Source organism: Diceros bicornis, chromosome 13 (assembly GCF_020826845.1).
Source record: "Diceros bicornis minor isolate mBicDic1 chromosome 13, mDicBic1.mat.cur, whole genome shotgun sequence".
Lineage (NCBI taxonomy): Eukaryota > Metazoa > Chordata > Mammalia > Perissodactyla > Rhinocerotidae > Diceros > Diceros bicornis.
The window spans coordinates 45,907,259-45,922,211 of NC_080752.1; the positions used below are offsets into that span (position 1 = coordinate 45,907,259).

Consider the following 14,953-nt stretch of genomic DNA (forward strand, 5'->3'; position numbering starts at 1 on the left):
CCCGAGGGTCCTCTGTGAGGCCGGCTGCCAAGGGCAATCAATGTCTCCACGTCCACTCCTCGCCCAGTGTACCCAGAAGGGACCAGGCTGCCTCTCCCATCTCCTTGCTCCCGTCCCAGCATGTCTGACATCTTCATCCTCTCCCCTGGATCCCCTACCCCGACCCAGAATACCCCAGACACACAAGCCTGGCTCTGGAGCCAATGGCCGGGTTTAAATCCTGACTCTGCCATTGCTGGCTGTGAAGCCTTGGGAGAGCGGCCTCAGCTGCAAAAGGAGGATGACGGCAGTGCCCCCCATGCTCCCGCCCCCACCGTGGGGTGGGCGTGAGGGAGAGAGGAGACGGCACAGGGAAAGTGCTCAGCGCTGAGCTGCCACCCAGGCGGCACCCTGCAAACACGAACTCCCAGAAATCCTCTCCTAGTGCCCGCTCTTAACCACCCTCAGACTAATAACAATAACCACCACGACATTATTAACAAGAGCGAAACTTTGACTACCGCCAGGCAGTGTTGTAAGCGCTCGGGATGTGTCAGGAAACTTAAGTCTCACCACACTATGATTTGCATCCTATCATTGTCTCCCTTTCACAGATAAGAAAATGGAGATATAGAAAGGATCGGTGACTTCCTGAAGTCACATGGCTGAAAAGTGGCAGTGGGAGAATCGCAATCCAGGCTGCCTGAGCGGCTCCTGAGTCTGTGCTCTTAACCTGAACACACAGACCCTGGCCCTCCACCACCAACACACGCACTCACCCATTCCTTCTCCATCGATGTCTTGTCCCAACATGCTAAGACCCATGGCTGGTCCCTCTTCCATCCCCATCCATCCCGACTTCTGTCCTCATCCTGTGACTCACCCCCTGCCTTGTCCCTCCGGTCACATCCCTCTCTCACCCTCCCCATCCCTGTCTGACTCATCTGCAGAACCTCCTGGTCCTCATCCCTGCCCAGCTCCCTCCTCCCTCCCCCAGACCCTCACCCACCCTCCTCCGCCCTCACTCCGTGTCCTCTCCCAACCCCCTCACCTGAGCCACCTCTGTGGGTCCAGGGGCAGTGGTCCTCAGGGGCAGGGTGCTCCTCTCAGGGATGTCAGGCTCCTGGGCGGTGGCTGGCCTGGGAAGGGCCCTTGGTCTGGAGGTAGCTGTGCTGACCAGCCTGGGTGTTGGGGCCTCGGTGTCCAGGACAGCCACCGTGGTGGGAGGTGAGGGCGCCGCTGCGGTGGTGGACCGGGCCGTGGCTGCCGTGGTCAGTGGAAGAGGCAGAAGCCTCCGTATGCCGGTGGTCCTTACAACAGAGGTGGTGGCCGTGGAAGGGGGAGCCGCAGGGATGCTGGGGGCAGCGGTGGCCACTGTGGCAGGCACCGTGGCCACCGTCGGGGCCCCTATGGTTGTGGCAGCAGTGGTAGCCGTGGGAGTGGAGATGGTGGTGGCTCTCTGGCTGGGCTCTTCTGGGACCTCTGTCACCACTGGGGGCCTGGTGGCTGGCTCTGGGGTGGGGCGCTCAGCGGGGAGCTCTTCAAATGGGGTGCCCACGGGCTGGATGTCCATGGTGGGCAGCACAGCAGGTGTGGTGGACACTGCCAGGGCCACATCTGGGCTGAACCGCATGGCTGTCTCAAGGCCCGACTCCTGCTCGAAGTCTGAGGGGGTGGAGAGAGGAGAGAGCTAGGGAGCCGGGTGATTGTGGAGGAAATGAGGATCCCATTGCTTACATGCAATGGCTATCAAGATTGGGGACTCCAGACCCTCACTCTTTGCACAATTTCCCCAGAACAGGATGAGAGAAACGAGAAAGGCACAGTCTGGCCAAAGGTTACCAGTTGGCTGATGGCTGGTGGATGTCCCCCAACTCCTCTTTTCCTAGCCAAAAATGCTCTAGGGGCCACCTCTTCCGGGAAGTCTTCCCTGACTATTCCAGCTCACCCAGGCTGGAGCTTCTGGCAGGTTGAATCCAGGCGGTGGTAACTAAAGGCCTAGTGGCTGCAAATCTCACTGGAGGTTGAGGAGAGCAGGAGAGTGGCATTCTGGGAACAGTCAGACCTGGGTGCACCCTACCATGAGCACAAGGTGGTGGGTACATGAAGGGCTCCCCTGGAGGCACAGGGAGAGGTCAAAAGGAAGAACAAGCCCTTCCTCCAGGGGAATGCTTGAGCAATCTGGCAGACTCAAAGCCAGGACAGTGGAGGGACTTGGGAGGAAATGAGAAGAGAGAAACAGAGAAGCCAGAGCCAGCCCCGGGGGCCTGAGCCAGGTGAGGAGGGGTGGAGGAGCCAGGGAGGTTTGGGAGTAGAGACAGGACCCATCAGAGATGGATTTTACAAAGATTAACTCGCAAGAGGCATAAAGAAGTGGCTAAAAGGGGGAGAGTAGAGGCAGGAGGTGGCGGGTGGCCAGTTCCACGACATGTGGACCTCCTACCATCTCGTCAGACCTGTCCTGTCCCCTCAGTGGGCTCAATCTCAGCACACACACCCTTTTTAGAACTCCCTCTCTGTGCCAGACCCCGACGTGCTATGCTGAGGCCTTCTAGGGGCTCTGAGAAGAAGGTGTACTTATCACCATTCACAGATAAGAATACAGAGACTCAGAGAAGGAAAGCGGCCAAAAGCGGCACAGCTGTTAAGCGGCAAGGCTGGGATTCGAACTCTCGCACCTCTCTCATCTCACTACTCCGCAGGCCTTTCCTAGTCTCAGGCACTACTGGCGGCACCTGCCCTTGTCCATCACTGCCCTAACTGCGCCCTTGGCCACAGCTGATTAGACCAGAGGGGGGCACCTGACCCAAGCTGGGCCAATCAAATCGTCTCTATTAAGGATTTGCCACTAAGCTGAGAAACGGCTGCTCAATTCCCCCAAGCGGTTGGAACAGTACTGAAAACTGGGTTACTGAGGGGCGTCTGTGTCCCCGAGCAGGCGGGAGGTCTGCAGGGAGACCCAAGCAGTGCGCACAGAGATGCAGAGACAAAAACCGTGGGGGGCTGGGAGCCCTGCTTCCGCCTCCAGGAAGATCTTGGGCTCCTGTTCCCTGCGATCGAAGCCTCAGGTGGGCCCTGGGGGCAGCTGGCAGTACACGACTGACACGCAGGGAAAGGGAAGGGGAGGAACTTACAGCCCGAGCCCGACCCCGAGTAGAGGTCGTCCAGCTCATCATCCGGGAAGGGGTCGTCGTCCCCGGAGCCCTCGAGGTCCACGGGCCTCTCAAAGTTCTCACTGCGCCAGCGCTGAGCCTGGGAAGGGCAGAGTGGGGCACGGGGCTCAGCGCCTGAGGCCAGCAGCCTGGACACGCCCAGAGGGACGACAGACACGCTCATGGGCCGAGTGACAACCGAGGGACGGCATTAGGTGTGGCCTCCACGTGGGCAGAGAGCCAGGGCAGACCTGATTACTACCTCCCCCCAACCCAGGGGCCAGGGTAGCAGCCCCATCTTCCTGCTGACGGCCACTACTGGGGATCCCTGGTCACTGCCCGATCCCGATCAGAACCCTTGGGAGGCAGAACCGGGTTTAGAGCCAGAAGGCTGGGTCTGGGTCCTGGCTCCATCTGTACTAAATGTGTGTCCTGGGGCAGTTGCTCAGTCTCTCCATGCCTCAGTCTACTCATTACTCTTAAGCAGATAGTACCTGCCTCAGCAGGTGGTTGTGAGCATGCAGCGTGCTCATATGTGTGCGGTGCTGAGTGCACCTGGTATGCAGCAGGTGCTCAGCACAGGTCAGCATTACTCTCCGTGTGGCCAGCGTCATCAGCCCCATTCCACAGAGAGAACTGAGGCCCAGTTGCCCCAGGTCACCACAGAGCATGGGACGCGATGAGATTCAGACTCTGCTGGGGACCCGAAGTCTCACATCTCAAAATCCCAAAGGCAGGGCAACTTGTCCCATCACAGAGACATGGGTGTTGGGGAGGTGTGCGGCTCTGGGAGGGAAGCTCCTTGGATAAGGGGGTGGGGAGTGCAGGCTCCAGGCCTTGCCCTGGGTCCTCCCTGAAATGAAGTCAGCCCCTCCCTCCAGCTCCCCAGAGAGTATCTCAAGGCTGAGTTAACTCAGAGCCTGGATGTCACTCCCACTTCCGCCACGAAGGTCTCCAGGGAGGCAGGAGGGGTGAGAGGGGCTTCTCCCAGGGCCCAGAGTCAGAACCTGAGAAGGCAGGGAGCTCGGGCTCCTGGGTCCAGACTGTCCCTCCCCACTGCAGGACTGGGCGGAGAGCCAGCACTAATGACATCCAAGACAGGAGTGCAAGCCCCTGGGAGGGGCAGGCTTGGCCCAACACCCAGCCACACCTTTGACCCTGGTCCCAGACTGAGCCCAGCCACAGTCCCTGCCCCTGTGAGCTTTCTGGAGGAAGGTGAGATTGACTCCTAGTGCTCAGATCTGAAGGATTAGCACTTGGGTCTTAAACAGTTGAAATAAAGAGAGAAAGATATCTCCAACAGAAGGAATGGAATGAGCAAAGGCTCCGAGGAAGTACAGCCTGTGCTCTCAGACCTGGCCCTGCCCGCACTCCAGCCTCACCCAGGGTCTGCACCCCCTTCAATCGCTGGATTCCAGCTACCTGGGCCCCTTTCTGATCCTGGAACAGAAAAGTTTCTGTTCCACCCAGTCTCTCCTGCCTCTTGCACTCATGCTGTTCTCTCTGCCTGGAACACTCTTCCTCCCCATCCCCTCATCCTCCAACTTTTTTTCCTCTCTCATGTCTTTTGAGAAGCCCTCCTACTTTGATCTTCCAGAGCCTCTTGTGCTTCTGAATTCACATCGCTCACTCCTCATGAGTGTGTCTGCTTAGGTGTGTACTTGGTCAGTGACCGCCCACCCCCGCTAGACTCTCCCTCAATGGAGGCAGGACCGTGTCTGCACATAGTAGGTATTCAGGAAATATCTGTCAAGGAATGCGCTGGACTTGGAAGATGTGAGTAGTTCCCGGGCAGGGGTGGGGCAGGGGCAGCCTGGAGCTGAGGCTGGGGAAGCCCCAGCACAGAAGGCAGTCAGTGCCCGGCTGCCGACTCTGTCTTGGAAATTGGTCATTTTTCATCCTGACTGCACATCAGAATATTGTGAAAACTGAACTCTGGTTCAGCAGGTCTGAGGTGGAGTCTGAGCACCTGCATTGTTTGACTGACCTGGGGAGCCATGGAAGGTGTGTGAGTAGGAGAGGGGCTGGATCGGCACTGCATTCTGCGCCCAGCTTCTCACACCCCCACCCCAACAGGCTCCCTTCTGGAGTTCATACAGAGCTCGAGAGAGGATCCCAATCCTGGCTTCCTGCCCCAGCCCCGACCACCTGCTCCAAAGCCCTACCCAGGCAGGCCAGGGCAGGAGGCCAGGGCAGGGAGCCAGGAGATTCACCCCCCTACCCCACCCCTGTTACCACACACGCACGCACACACGCGCACACACAGTCTCAAAGTAATGAATTAATCAGTATTTACTTGCTACCAGTGAGTCATGGAGTGGAACAATTAGTGTAATTGCTCCCGTGACTAATTGCTGGGTCTTCCTCCGTTTTAGACATTCCAGGAGCTCAGAGCAGCCATCATCCAACTTCCCCCAGCTCCCGACTCTGCCCCCACCACACCAGGCCCCGGGTGAGGGAGCTAGGAGGCTCCCCACACTACCAGCCTCCACAAGCTGAGCCAGCTGGAGTCCCTTGGGGACTTTCTGCTCAGTCCTTGGACAAGCAGCCTAAAGCCAGAGACGTGCAGCTCCTGCTCAGAGCCACACAGCAGGAGGGAGACTGAGCAGGGACCAGGGCTCAGGCTCCCGATCCTGGGCGGGGCCGTCTTTCCATCCTTCCAGGCAGGCCAGGGAGTGGCTGGGAGACCTTTAGCTGGGAGGAGGGGTTCTAAGAAGTCTGTGGTCCCTGGGGACCCCCAAACTGGGGTAAACAGGGGGGCCAAAAGAGGGAGTCCTCATGATTCCTCTGTGACCAGTGCCACACATCAGCCCCTGACACCCTGCTCCCAGAAAGGCCTTTACAAATCCAAAAACCCCCCCAAAGCCACACGGACCCTTGAAATGATGTACCCAGAGACACAGAGAGAACATATAGACACCCTGACAGACACTCACCTAAAGGCAGCCACAGATTGGCATCACGGGTTGGCGTGCCTTTGGGTGCAAATAGGCACGTGCATGGGGGGCAGGCCCTGGGTGGGGGCGCATGCTGTGCTGCTCTGAGGCTCAGAGACAAGCATGGAGCCTCCTGTGAACCCATCAGCCTCCACTCAGGTAGCTCTCACCTAGATACTATTCATCCTGAGCTCAGCAGCCACCGACATGACAACCGTTACCATGACGACCATCTCCTCCATGCTAAGGACCAGGAGCTCCAGCTCCCCACAGAGATGGGGGGGCAGGAGAGGGAGAGATGGTGGAGGAACAGAGAGGATGAGCAGGAGGGGGGAGGGCAGAGACACGGGATGGAGAGGCAGGGACAGAGGGAAGCCAGGGTCAGAGGGGCACGGGGCGGGGGGGGGCAGGGAGGAGGGAGAGGTGGGAGGACTCGGTGTGCAAGAGAAAGGAGAGAATGCGAGAGTGGGAGGCAGAGGGAGAGAATTCTCTCACATCTTAATTTAGCCTCACGCTCATCAGACAAAGCTGGGGAAGGGGCCACCACAGTGATTTTCCAAACCTGCATCCAAGAGAACATTCTTTCCAAATAATAAGCAGCCCCCAGACAGGGTGGAGGGAGGGGTGGCCAATAAGCCAGTCACCCTTGAACTTGCCCTGGGAAGCTTAATGCTGGGGACACCTGCGACCTGTGGGGGTGGGGGGCAGGGTGTAGAACGCTATCTTGCCCAGCACCCCCCAGAGCCAGCTGAGTGCCAGCTCTAGCCCTCCCTGGGCCTGCGGGGGGCCAGGGCTCAGGGGGCCTCCCAGGAATACGACAGGGGTGCTGGTAGCTGCAGCTCCCAGGGAGACAGCGAGGAGACAGGAGAGAGCTGGGGGCAGGGAACTGAGCCTGGGAGGCAGCAGGGAAAGCCTCAGAAGTCACCAAGTGCCACAGGAGGATGGTGACAAACAGCCTTTGACCCCCAAACGACCTCTCTATTTGCATAATTCCATGCATAATTAGCATAATTATCCATACCATTCCCTTAAAGGAGAACTGAATCCAAATACCCCAGGACCCCGTGGCCTCCCCCTGACCCTCACTGCACCTCCTCCAGGTAAACTCACACTCTCCTACGCCTGATAAACACATCCACACACACAACACACACACACACACTGCAGCTAACAGACAATCCAGCCCGACACCTTAATACACACTGTGGCACACACACAGCCATGCCCCACAAAAACACACAGCTAGGGCCAGCCCCGTGGCTTAGCAGTTAAGTGCGCGCGCTCTGCTACTGGCGGCCTGGGTTCGGATCCCGGGCGCACACCGACGCACCGCTTCTCCGGCCATGCTGAGGCCGCGTCCCACATACAGCAACTAGAAGGATGTGCAGCTATGACATACAACTATCTACTGGGGCTTTGGGGGAAAAAAAAAGGAGGAGGATTGGCAATAGATGTTAGCTCAGAGCCGGTCTTCCTCAGCAAAAAGAGGAGGATTAGCACGGATGTTAGCTCAGGGCTGACCTTCCTCACAAAAAAAAAAAAAAAAAACACAGCTATACACACACAGCTGGCTTACACACACACACAATTACGAGCAACATTTACCAACCCCAACCTGTGCGCCCACCTCAGCTCACAGACAATACAGCCCGGCACAAACCATCACAGGCTCACCCGTGCACTACACTCCCGGCTGCACACACACACCTGGGGTACCCACAGACACACAGCTGCACCCTTCTCCTCACCTAACACGCCCCCCGGCTGCCCCACACAAACCTCAGCCAAATCTCATAACCACATGGGTGGCACACACCCACCCATCCCCATGCCCAAGCGTGTTCCTTAATCACACATCACTGCACACACCCCCAGGCAGGGCCACCCTTGGACTCTGACACAAACCTCACAACTTGTAGACACGCTTTTCTCACACTCACATTCCCCACACGCACCGCACACAGACTCAGGGCACTGGCCAGCGAGCACGCCCACCACAGAAGCCCCTGAACCTTCTGCTTCCTGGGAGCAGACACCCAGCTGGAGGCTCCTCGAGCAGCTGCTGAAGGTCTGAGCTCCCCAGGGGAGCCGCTCAGGGTCCTCAGGGACCTCTGCCCACCACAGCTGGGGGCCTGACCAAGTCACCCGTGCCGCCTCCTTCAATCATCGCAGTCCCCCCAGAGTTTTATACCCCCATTTCACAGAGGCAGACACCGAGGCTGGGCTCTAGAATTGAGGCATGAGCACGGGTCCTTATCTCTGGAATCCCTGCCCTGAGCACTCCAGGGCCGCCCCCGACCCGCTGCTTGTCCAGTGCTCCTGTACCTGTGATCACAGCCCCACTCACTCCCTGCACAGCCTCAGCTCAGATCTACCCACAGCCATCCACACGCACCCAGTGTGCACACGTGCCGTACACACACTCTAGCACATGGCACAGACACGGCGTGCTCTCAAACACCCACTCCACCCACAGGTCCCAGAACAGGCACCCACCACATCACACATACGTCCCACTCTCAGATGCCCCTGATACCTGCACTCCCCAGGCCCCTACACACACGCGCACCATGCACATGCGCCATGCACACTTTCCCTCCTGGGTACACACAAGCACACACAACACCAGGGTGAAACATGGCACCCTTCCCAATGGGCTGACACGCCCCTGCAGCTTTTCCCCCTACACCTGTGAGCACAGCCCCCCTCACTCACCACCCACCCCTGCCCGATCCTCTCCATGGAGCTTTAGAGCAGCTGGGATGGGTGCAGGACCCAAATCAGCTGGATGCCAGCCGAGTCTCCTCTCTCCCACAGCCCTCACTCTGAGTGTAGGTAACGTGTTCAGGGAGAACGCCTGGGCATCTCCTCTGCCCCCAGCCTCCTTCCAAGACCAGGGGAAAGCCCAGCCCCCACCACCTGCTCTGCCCCATCAGGAGCCTTCCCAGAGAAACAGGACAGCACAGAGATTAAGCCAGAATGAATCAGCCCCTCCCCTTGCGACCCGTCCCGTCGGGCATCAGGCAGGCCACTGAGTCTCTGCGCACCTCAGTTTTCTCATCTGTAAAATGGGGATGATAATAATGGTGCGTAGCTCACACAGCTGCTGCAAGAATCAAATAAGATCATGCAGGTAACGGGCTAAGCACAGGACCCAACACCTAGAGCTGAATAAATAAATGAGGCCACAGTTATTGCCAGTTATATGTTAATATTTCTATTATTATCTCTGAAGGCTCTATCTCATTTAAGCCTCACCATCCTCATGGGGGAAGCAGAATCAGGATGATCACACCCATGCTGCAGATGAAGCTATATTCATGCCCAGAGAGGCTAAGTGGCATTGCCAAGGCCACACAGCAGGGGAGAGTGCAGAGAGAGAAAGAGAGAGAGGTTGGATGGGGGGAGAAAGGGCGAGTTACAGAAACAGACACAGACACACAAATTAGGTCAGCTGGCAGGGGGCCAGGAGCCCAGCACTCCTGTGTGGTGCTAATCATGCTGCAAAAGCTAAGAATAAACTCAAGTATAATTAATTCTGCCCGAGCTTCCTTCCCTGCATTAGCCAGACTCAGGCTCCACTCTCCTGGTGACCAGAGGCAATGTGAGCAGGCGTTGGGAGTCCAGCTTTAGGTTCAGACAGTCTTGGGTTCAAGTCCAGCTCTGCTTACTTGCTGGGTGACTCCGGGCAAGTTACTTAACCTCTCTGAGCCTCTGTTTGGTTAAATGGGGACAACAATACATACTTCATAGAGCTATTGTGAGAATCAAGTGAGATGATGCACCAGAAGTACTCATGCTGCCCAGCACACAGTCAGCACTCAGTAGGCATTTGTTGCTATTACTGGGGCTCATGTGTCCCACCTCAGGCCTCACCTTAAGGCTAAACTAGGCCTGAATGATCACTGAGTTCAACTCTCCCTTCCTACAGATGTGAGAATTGAGGCCCAGGGAGGGAAAGACTTGCACCATCCCCACCTCTGAAAAGAGGGTTGGGTGCTGGAGAATTAGCCTGCCAAGGAGCACTCAGAGAGGTCAAGTGATTTGTCCAAAGACACACAGCAGCTTATCGACTAGCTCCTGGAAGCAGGGTGGTCTCAGCAGAGCCCTTTGGATGCCTACAGGCTCTGTCCCCATCAGTCCCCGTCCCCGTCCCCGTCCCCAAAAGGCCCTCAGGCCTGTGAGAACTCGGTGCCTCTCACGCTCACTAGCTCCAACCCAGAGACCCAGAGCGTCCGCGCAGGAATGTGGGCCGGGGCCAGGCCCTGGGCAGCAGGACAGCCAAGGGGGCTACACAATGGGACCTGGACCGGGAAGGGGGACGCCTCGGTCTCCGCCCCCCACCCGTCCACAGCTGCCCTGGCTGGGAACCCAGCGCCCGCCACATTCACTGGCTGCTGGTGGGGTGAGGGGCACAGAGGCTGCATCTGCTGGGGAGGGGGCCCCAGAGCCCAGGTCCCAGAGGGCAGAGGGCCTGGGGAGGAGCAGGGTGAGGAGGGGCAGAGAAGGCCAGGCTGAACTTGACGGGCCTGCCCACCAAAAACATATCAGCAAGGCCCAGACGCACACACTGTGGCTGACACACCCACGTACACACACTCAGATCTTCCACAAGGGCAGCTCAGAGCGCAGGAAACACCCCTTCGGGCCCATCCCATCTCAGCCAACTGCTCTGCAAAGGGCATCCCGGCCCCATGTCACATTCCACCATCAGCTCCAGCCCAGCCCCTCCGCCACCTTCTCCACTGCCACCCCTGTGCTCCCACCATCCTCCGCAGAGTCCCCCCTCCCCACGGCGGCACTGCCCCCCTCCATGCCCACCCCGGAGTGAGAGAGCAGGCAGCGTCCCAGCTCAGGAGGCCACAGCCTCTGAGACGCATACAAGTCCCCTCCCTTCTCCACACTTCCATCGCCCCATTTGTAAACCAACAGTAGAGCTGGATGCTCTAAGTGCCTTTCTGATTCTGACACTCAGCATCCAAGAATTCAGCCCTCAGGTCAAAGAGAAGCAGCGTAGTGTGAGCTAGAGAAAAGCGGAAACAACCCACATTCCCAACAACAGGGGACTAGTTAAATAGGTGAGGGCACAGCCACAACATGGAATATTACACAGCCATCAATAATTGTGTTTTCACGAGTCCTCGCAGTCTAACTGTCAGATCATTAAAAGGCACAAACGCCTAACAGAAGGCTTTTCTTTTTTAACTGGTTTCAAAGAATATTTAAGGACACGGAAGAATGTACACCTGGTTGTCAGGAGGCGAGCCGGCCTGGCTGTGCATCGGCTCACACAGACGGTTCTGTCTCTCAATGCCTGGGTGACCCTGGGCAGGGACTTGACTCTCTGGCCTGGTTTTCCTCGTAAACAAAGATAACAACACCCACCTCGTGGGGTTCACGGGAGGAGACCCCGTGTACCCACACATTAACGAACTGCTCGATAAATGTTGGCTATTAATACTATTATCATCATTAAGTTTAAAAAATAGGTTACCGGGGCCGGCCCCGTGGCTTAGCGGTTAAGTGCGCGCGCTCCGCTACTGGCAGCCCGGGTTCGGATCCCGGGCGCGCACCGACGCACCGCTTCTCCGGCCATGCTGAGGCCGCGTCCCACATACAGCAACTAGAAGGATGTGCAACTATGACATACAACTATCTACTGGGGCTTTGGGGAGAAAAAGGAGGAGGATTGGCAATAGATGTTAGCTCAGAGCCGGTCTTCCTCAGCAAAAAGAGGAGGATTGGCATGGATGTTAGCTCAGGGCTGATCTTCCTCACAAAAATAAATAAATAAAAAAATAGGTTACCAAAAAAAATACGTAGAACTTGCTCCTGTTTTAGTGAACTCACTACCAAAGTGAATTCTAAACACTGAATTCCATGAAAGGTTCCCAGAGGCTCTCTCCAGGCAGTGGGATTACAGGGTTTTTTGTTTTTTCTCAGTACCTGTGTGCATTTTCCCAATTTTCTGTGATAAACTCAGAGCACTTTTATTATTAGAAACAGCACGTGCTTTTTGAGTCCGCGGCCCTGCCCTTGTTTGGCCTGTGAAACCCCTCGGCCCCTTCGTTCTGCTGAGACCCCACTGGGACAGGTCCTGAGGCACTTCAGGAGCAAACAGTGACCGACAGAAAGGAAAGGAACACAAAGTCTCCGAGGGAGCTGGCAGGCCCTCGGCCCGGTGCCTACGCAGCTGCGCCTCACCGCAGACGGGCCGGCTTGGCAGGGCCCAGCTCCCTCCCCTGGCATCAACCGGGCTGGCAGCCACATTGGCCCACCGGGCCCAGACGCCTCCCCCGCCCGCCTGCTTCTCCTACCAGCCGGGTTCCTGGCCCCACCATCCCTGCCAGTCCCCGTCGGGGTGCAGGATGGACCCCTACAGCTGCCTGCCTGTCACCTCCGCCTGGACAGAAGGTGGCAGGGCAACCCTGGGAAAACCAGCCCCTCCTCAATCCAGGGCTGGGCCGCCCGTCACCACTCCATCAATTCCAGCCACCTGCTCTCTAGCGTCACCCTCTCGGCCACCCTGACTCATGCTGCTCATTTATTCCTGTCCCCAAGCTCCTGCCTGAGAGCAGGACCACCCACTGAGGCCCCGTTTCCAGACTCAGCAGCCTACTCTCCCAGCTGCCCACCCCCCACGCTCCTCCCACACTAAACCCTTTATGGTTCTAGAAAAGGCGGGGCTCTTTCGGGCCTTCCACGTGCTGTTCCTGTTTTCTGGAACACCCTTCCCATCTCTGCCTGGCCAGCACCTACTCAATCCATTAGTCAGTACAGGCAGTATTTATCAAGCACCTACTGTGTGCGAGGGGCTATTCCAGGCACTCGGGGGCCCACAGTCGGCAGAATATCTATGTCGTCACGAAACTCAGTGAGCCCAACACCACCTCCTCTGCGAGGCCTCCACACGCCGACCACTCGCCTGGTCTGAATCAGGAAGTCCCTTCTTGGGGACTCCAGCTCCACCGTGTTGTTCTTATCAGGGGAGGAGAGGCCCCCAACCATGCTCCCGTCACTGCGATGGGCCTTCTACCAGATCTCACTGAGCCCACTCGGCCACCCGGGAAGCAGATGAGGAGACAGAGGCTGTTAAGCCACCAATGGGGGCACAGCAGGATTTGGACTCTAGCCTCGCTGACACCAGATGACGTGCTCTGAGAACCCCTGAGAATGCATGCAGGGATCCCAGTGTCTGACAAGACACTCATTTCACCAGCGTGTTTCTGGAGGAGGCCTGGGGCCATTCCATCCCTTACCATGAGCAACAGCTGGAGCCACCATGCAGGGAGCACTCACACTGCCCCTTATAGGCACACTGCCTCATCTCTCTTCACAAACATCTTACCGGTGAGGGATTATTACTCCCATTTCACAGATGGGCAAACCAAAGTTCAGAGAGGGGAAGCAACTGGCCCAAAGTCACACAGCAATGGGGCCAGATTTGAACCCAGGATTAGTTGAACCCCAGGACCACGCCCTTTGTGTGCAGTGCATACCTACTCCCACCCTCACCAGTCTCCCCCACCAGAAGCTCCTCAAGGGTGGGGTAAGCATCAGAGTCCACACACAGCCCCGTCCCCCCCAGCCCTATGCACAGAGACAGGCTGACTGAATGTCTGGGAGTGAGCAGAAATGGAGGACAACTCCCGCTCCCATGACAGGTGGCCTGGCTCAGATGAGCAGCCCCACCCACCACCCCACAACTCACCAGCACGTGCCGCTGAGACTGAGTCTCCAGGCTCTGCGACCGTCCCTGCCAACAAAGGCCCGGTCCCTCCTAGGGCCTGCAAGTCTCCAAGGGACAAACCGGTGTGGGGTTAGGTATTCCAGTCCCGGCTTCCAGAGAGCCCTAGTCAAGTCCCTTCACCTCCCTGGGCCTCAGTCTGCCCTCCTACAGAATGGGGTCAATGATTTCCAGCACACTGAGACCAGCTGTGACAGCGCTGAGCAGTTAGTGGGTGCTGGGACATGACACGGTGTCCCTACCCAAAGCTCACCTCCTCAGAGAGGCCCTCCCTGACCACCAACTCCACCTGAGTGACCACCCCACACCCCGCCACTCCGTCAACACCAGAGTCATGTCCCACAGCTCCCCACCACCTCAGAGGAACTTGTTTATTTACTTCCTAATGTCTAATGTCTGTCTCCCCTCCAACAGCCCTGGGGGCTGTGCCTGGGATACAGTTGGCCTCCACTAATATCTGTTCAGTGACAGCTGTGAATGGGACACCCCTGCAGATGCATGTCACCCACCTCCTGCCCCATCACTCTGTGATCCCGGGCAGGGCCCTGTCCTCTGCCTCAGTCTCCCCATGTGTAAAACCAGGAGGTTGGACAAAGGTCCTCTCTGGTCCCTCCAAAGTCCAACCAGGAGGACTCCAACTGAGCTGGGAGGAGGGAAGAGAAACTGAGACTGATCCCAGCATTTTTCATAAGATGACTATGCAAATTATATGCAAAAACATGCAGATGAGCAGGCTCCCAGTGGCGCCTACAATTCTGGCCACTTTACAACCAAGCCTGGGCTGGCAGGAAAGTCGCATGTACCGAGCACCTACTAAATGCCTCACTGATGGAGCAGGTGACGTGGGCCTCCTTACTCTGTAGACCCAGAGAGGCCAAGAGACTTGCTGGAGGTCACAGAGAGCCCAAGTGGAGACTCAGGATGGAGCTGAGAGGGGCAGGCAGGGGGGAGCGGGGCCTGGTGGGGGGGCGGGGCTGGGAGAGCAGACAGAGGCTCCAGTGTAGTCCACAGGACCTGAGGGAGGGCAAGCTCAAAGGGCACAGGGACCTTCAGCCTGATCTTGGGGGCCACCCGAAGCCAGGTGAGAGGGTTCCAGGGACCTCACCAGCCCTGGGGTTCCGCTGGGCCTCCAGGAAACT

The 14,953-nt window shown here is 57.6% G+C and overlaps 1 protein-coding gene across 1 annotated transcript in view; it reads right to left on the reverse strand.

Annotated features, from left to right (window-relative positions):
- SDC3 (syndecan 3) overlaps positions 1-14,953 on the reverse strand; it is a 40,761-nt gene that overhangs the window by 5,961 nt on the left and 19,847 nt on the right. The window contains exons 4-5 of the mRNA XM_058551943.1: positions 3,114-3,231; positions 1,031-1,644 (exon numbers count right to left, since the gene is read on the reverse strand). Coding sequence (XP_058407926.1) covers positions 1,031-1,644; positions 3,114-3,231 — 732 coding nt within the window. The remainder of the gene's footprint in view (positions 1-1,030; positions 1,645-3,113; positions 3,232-14,953) is intronic.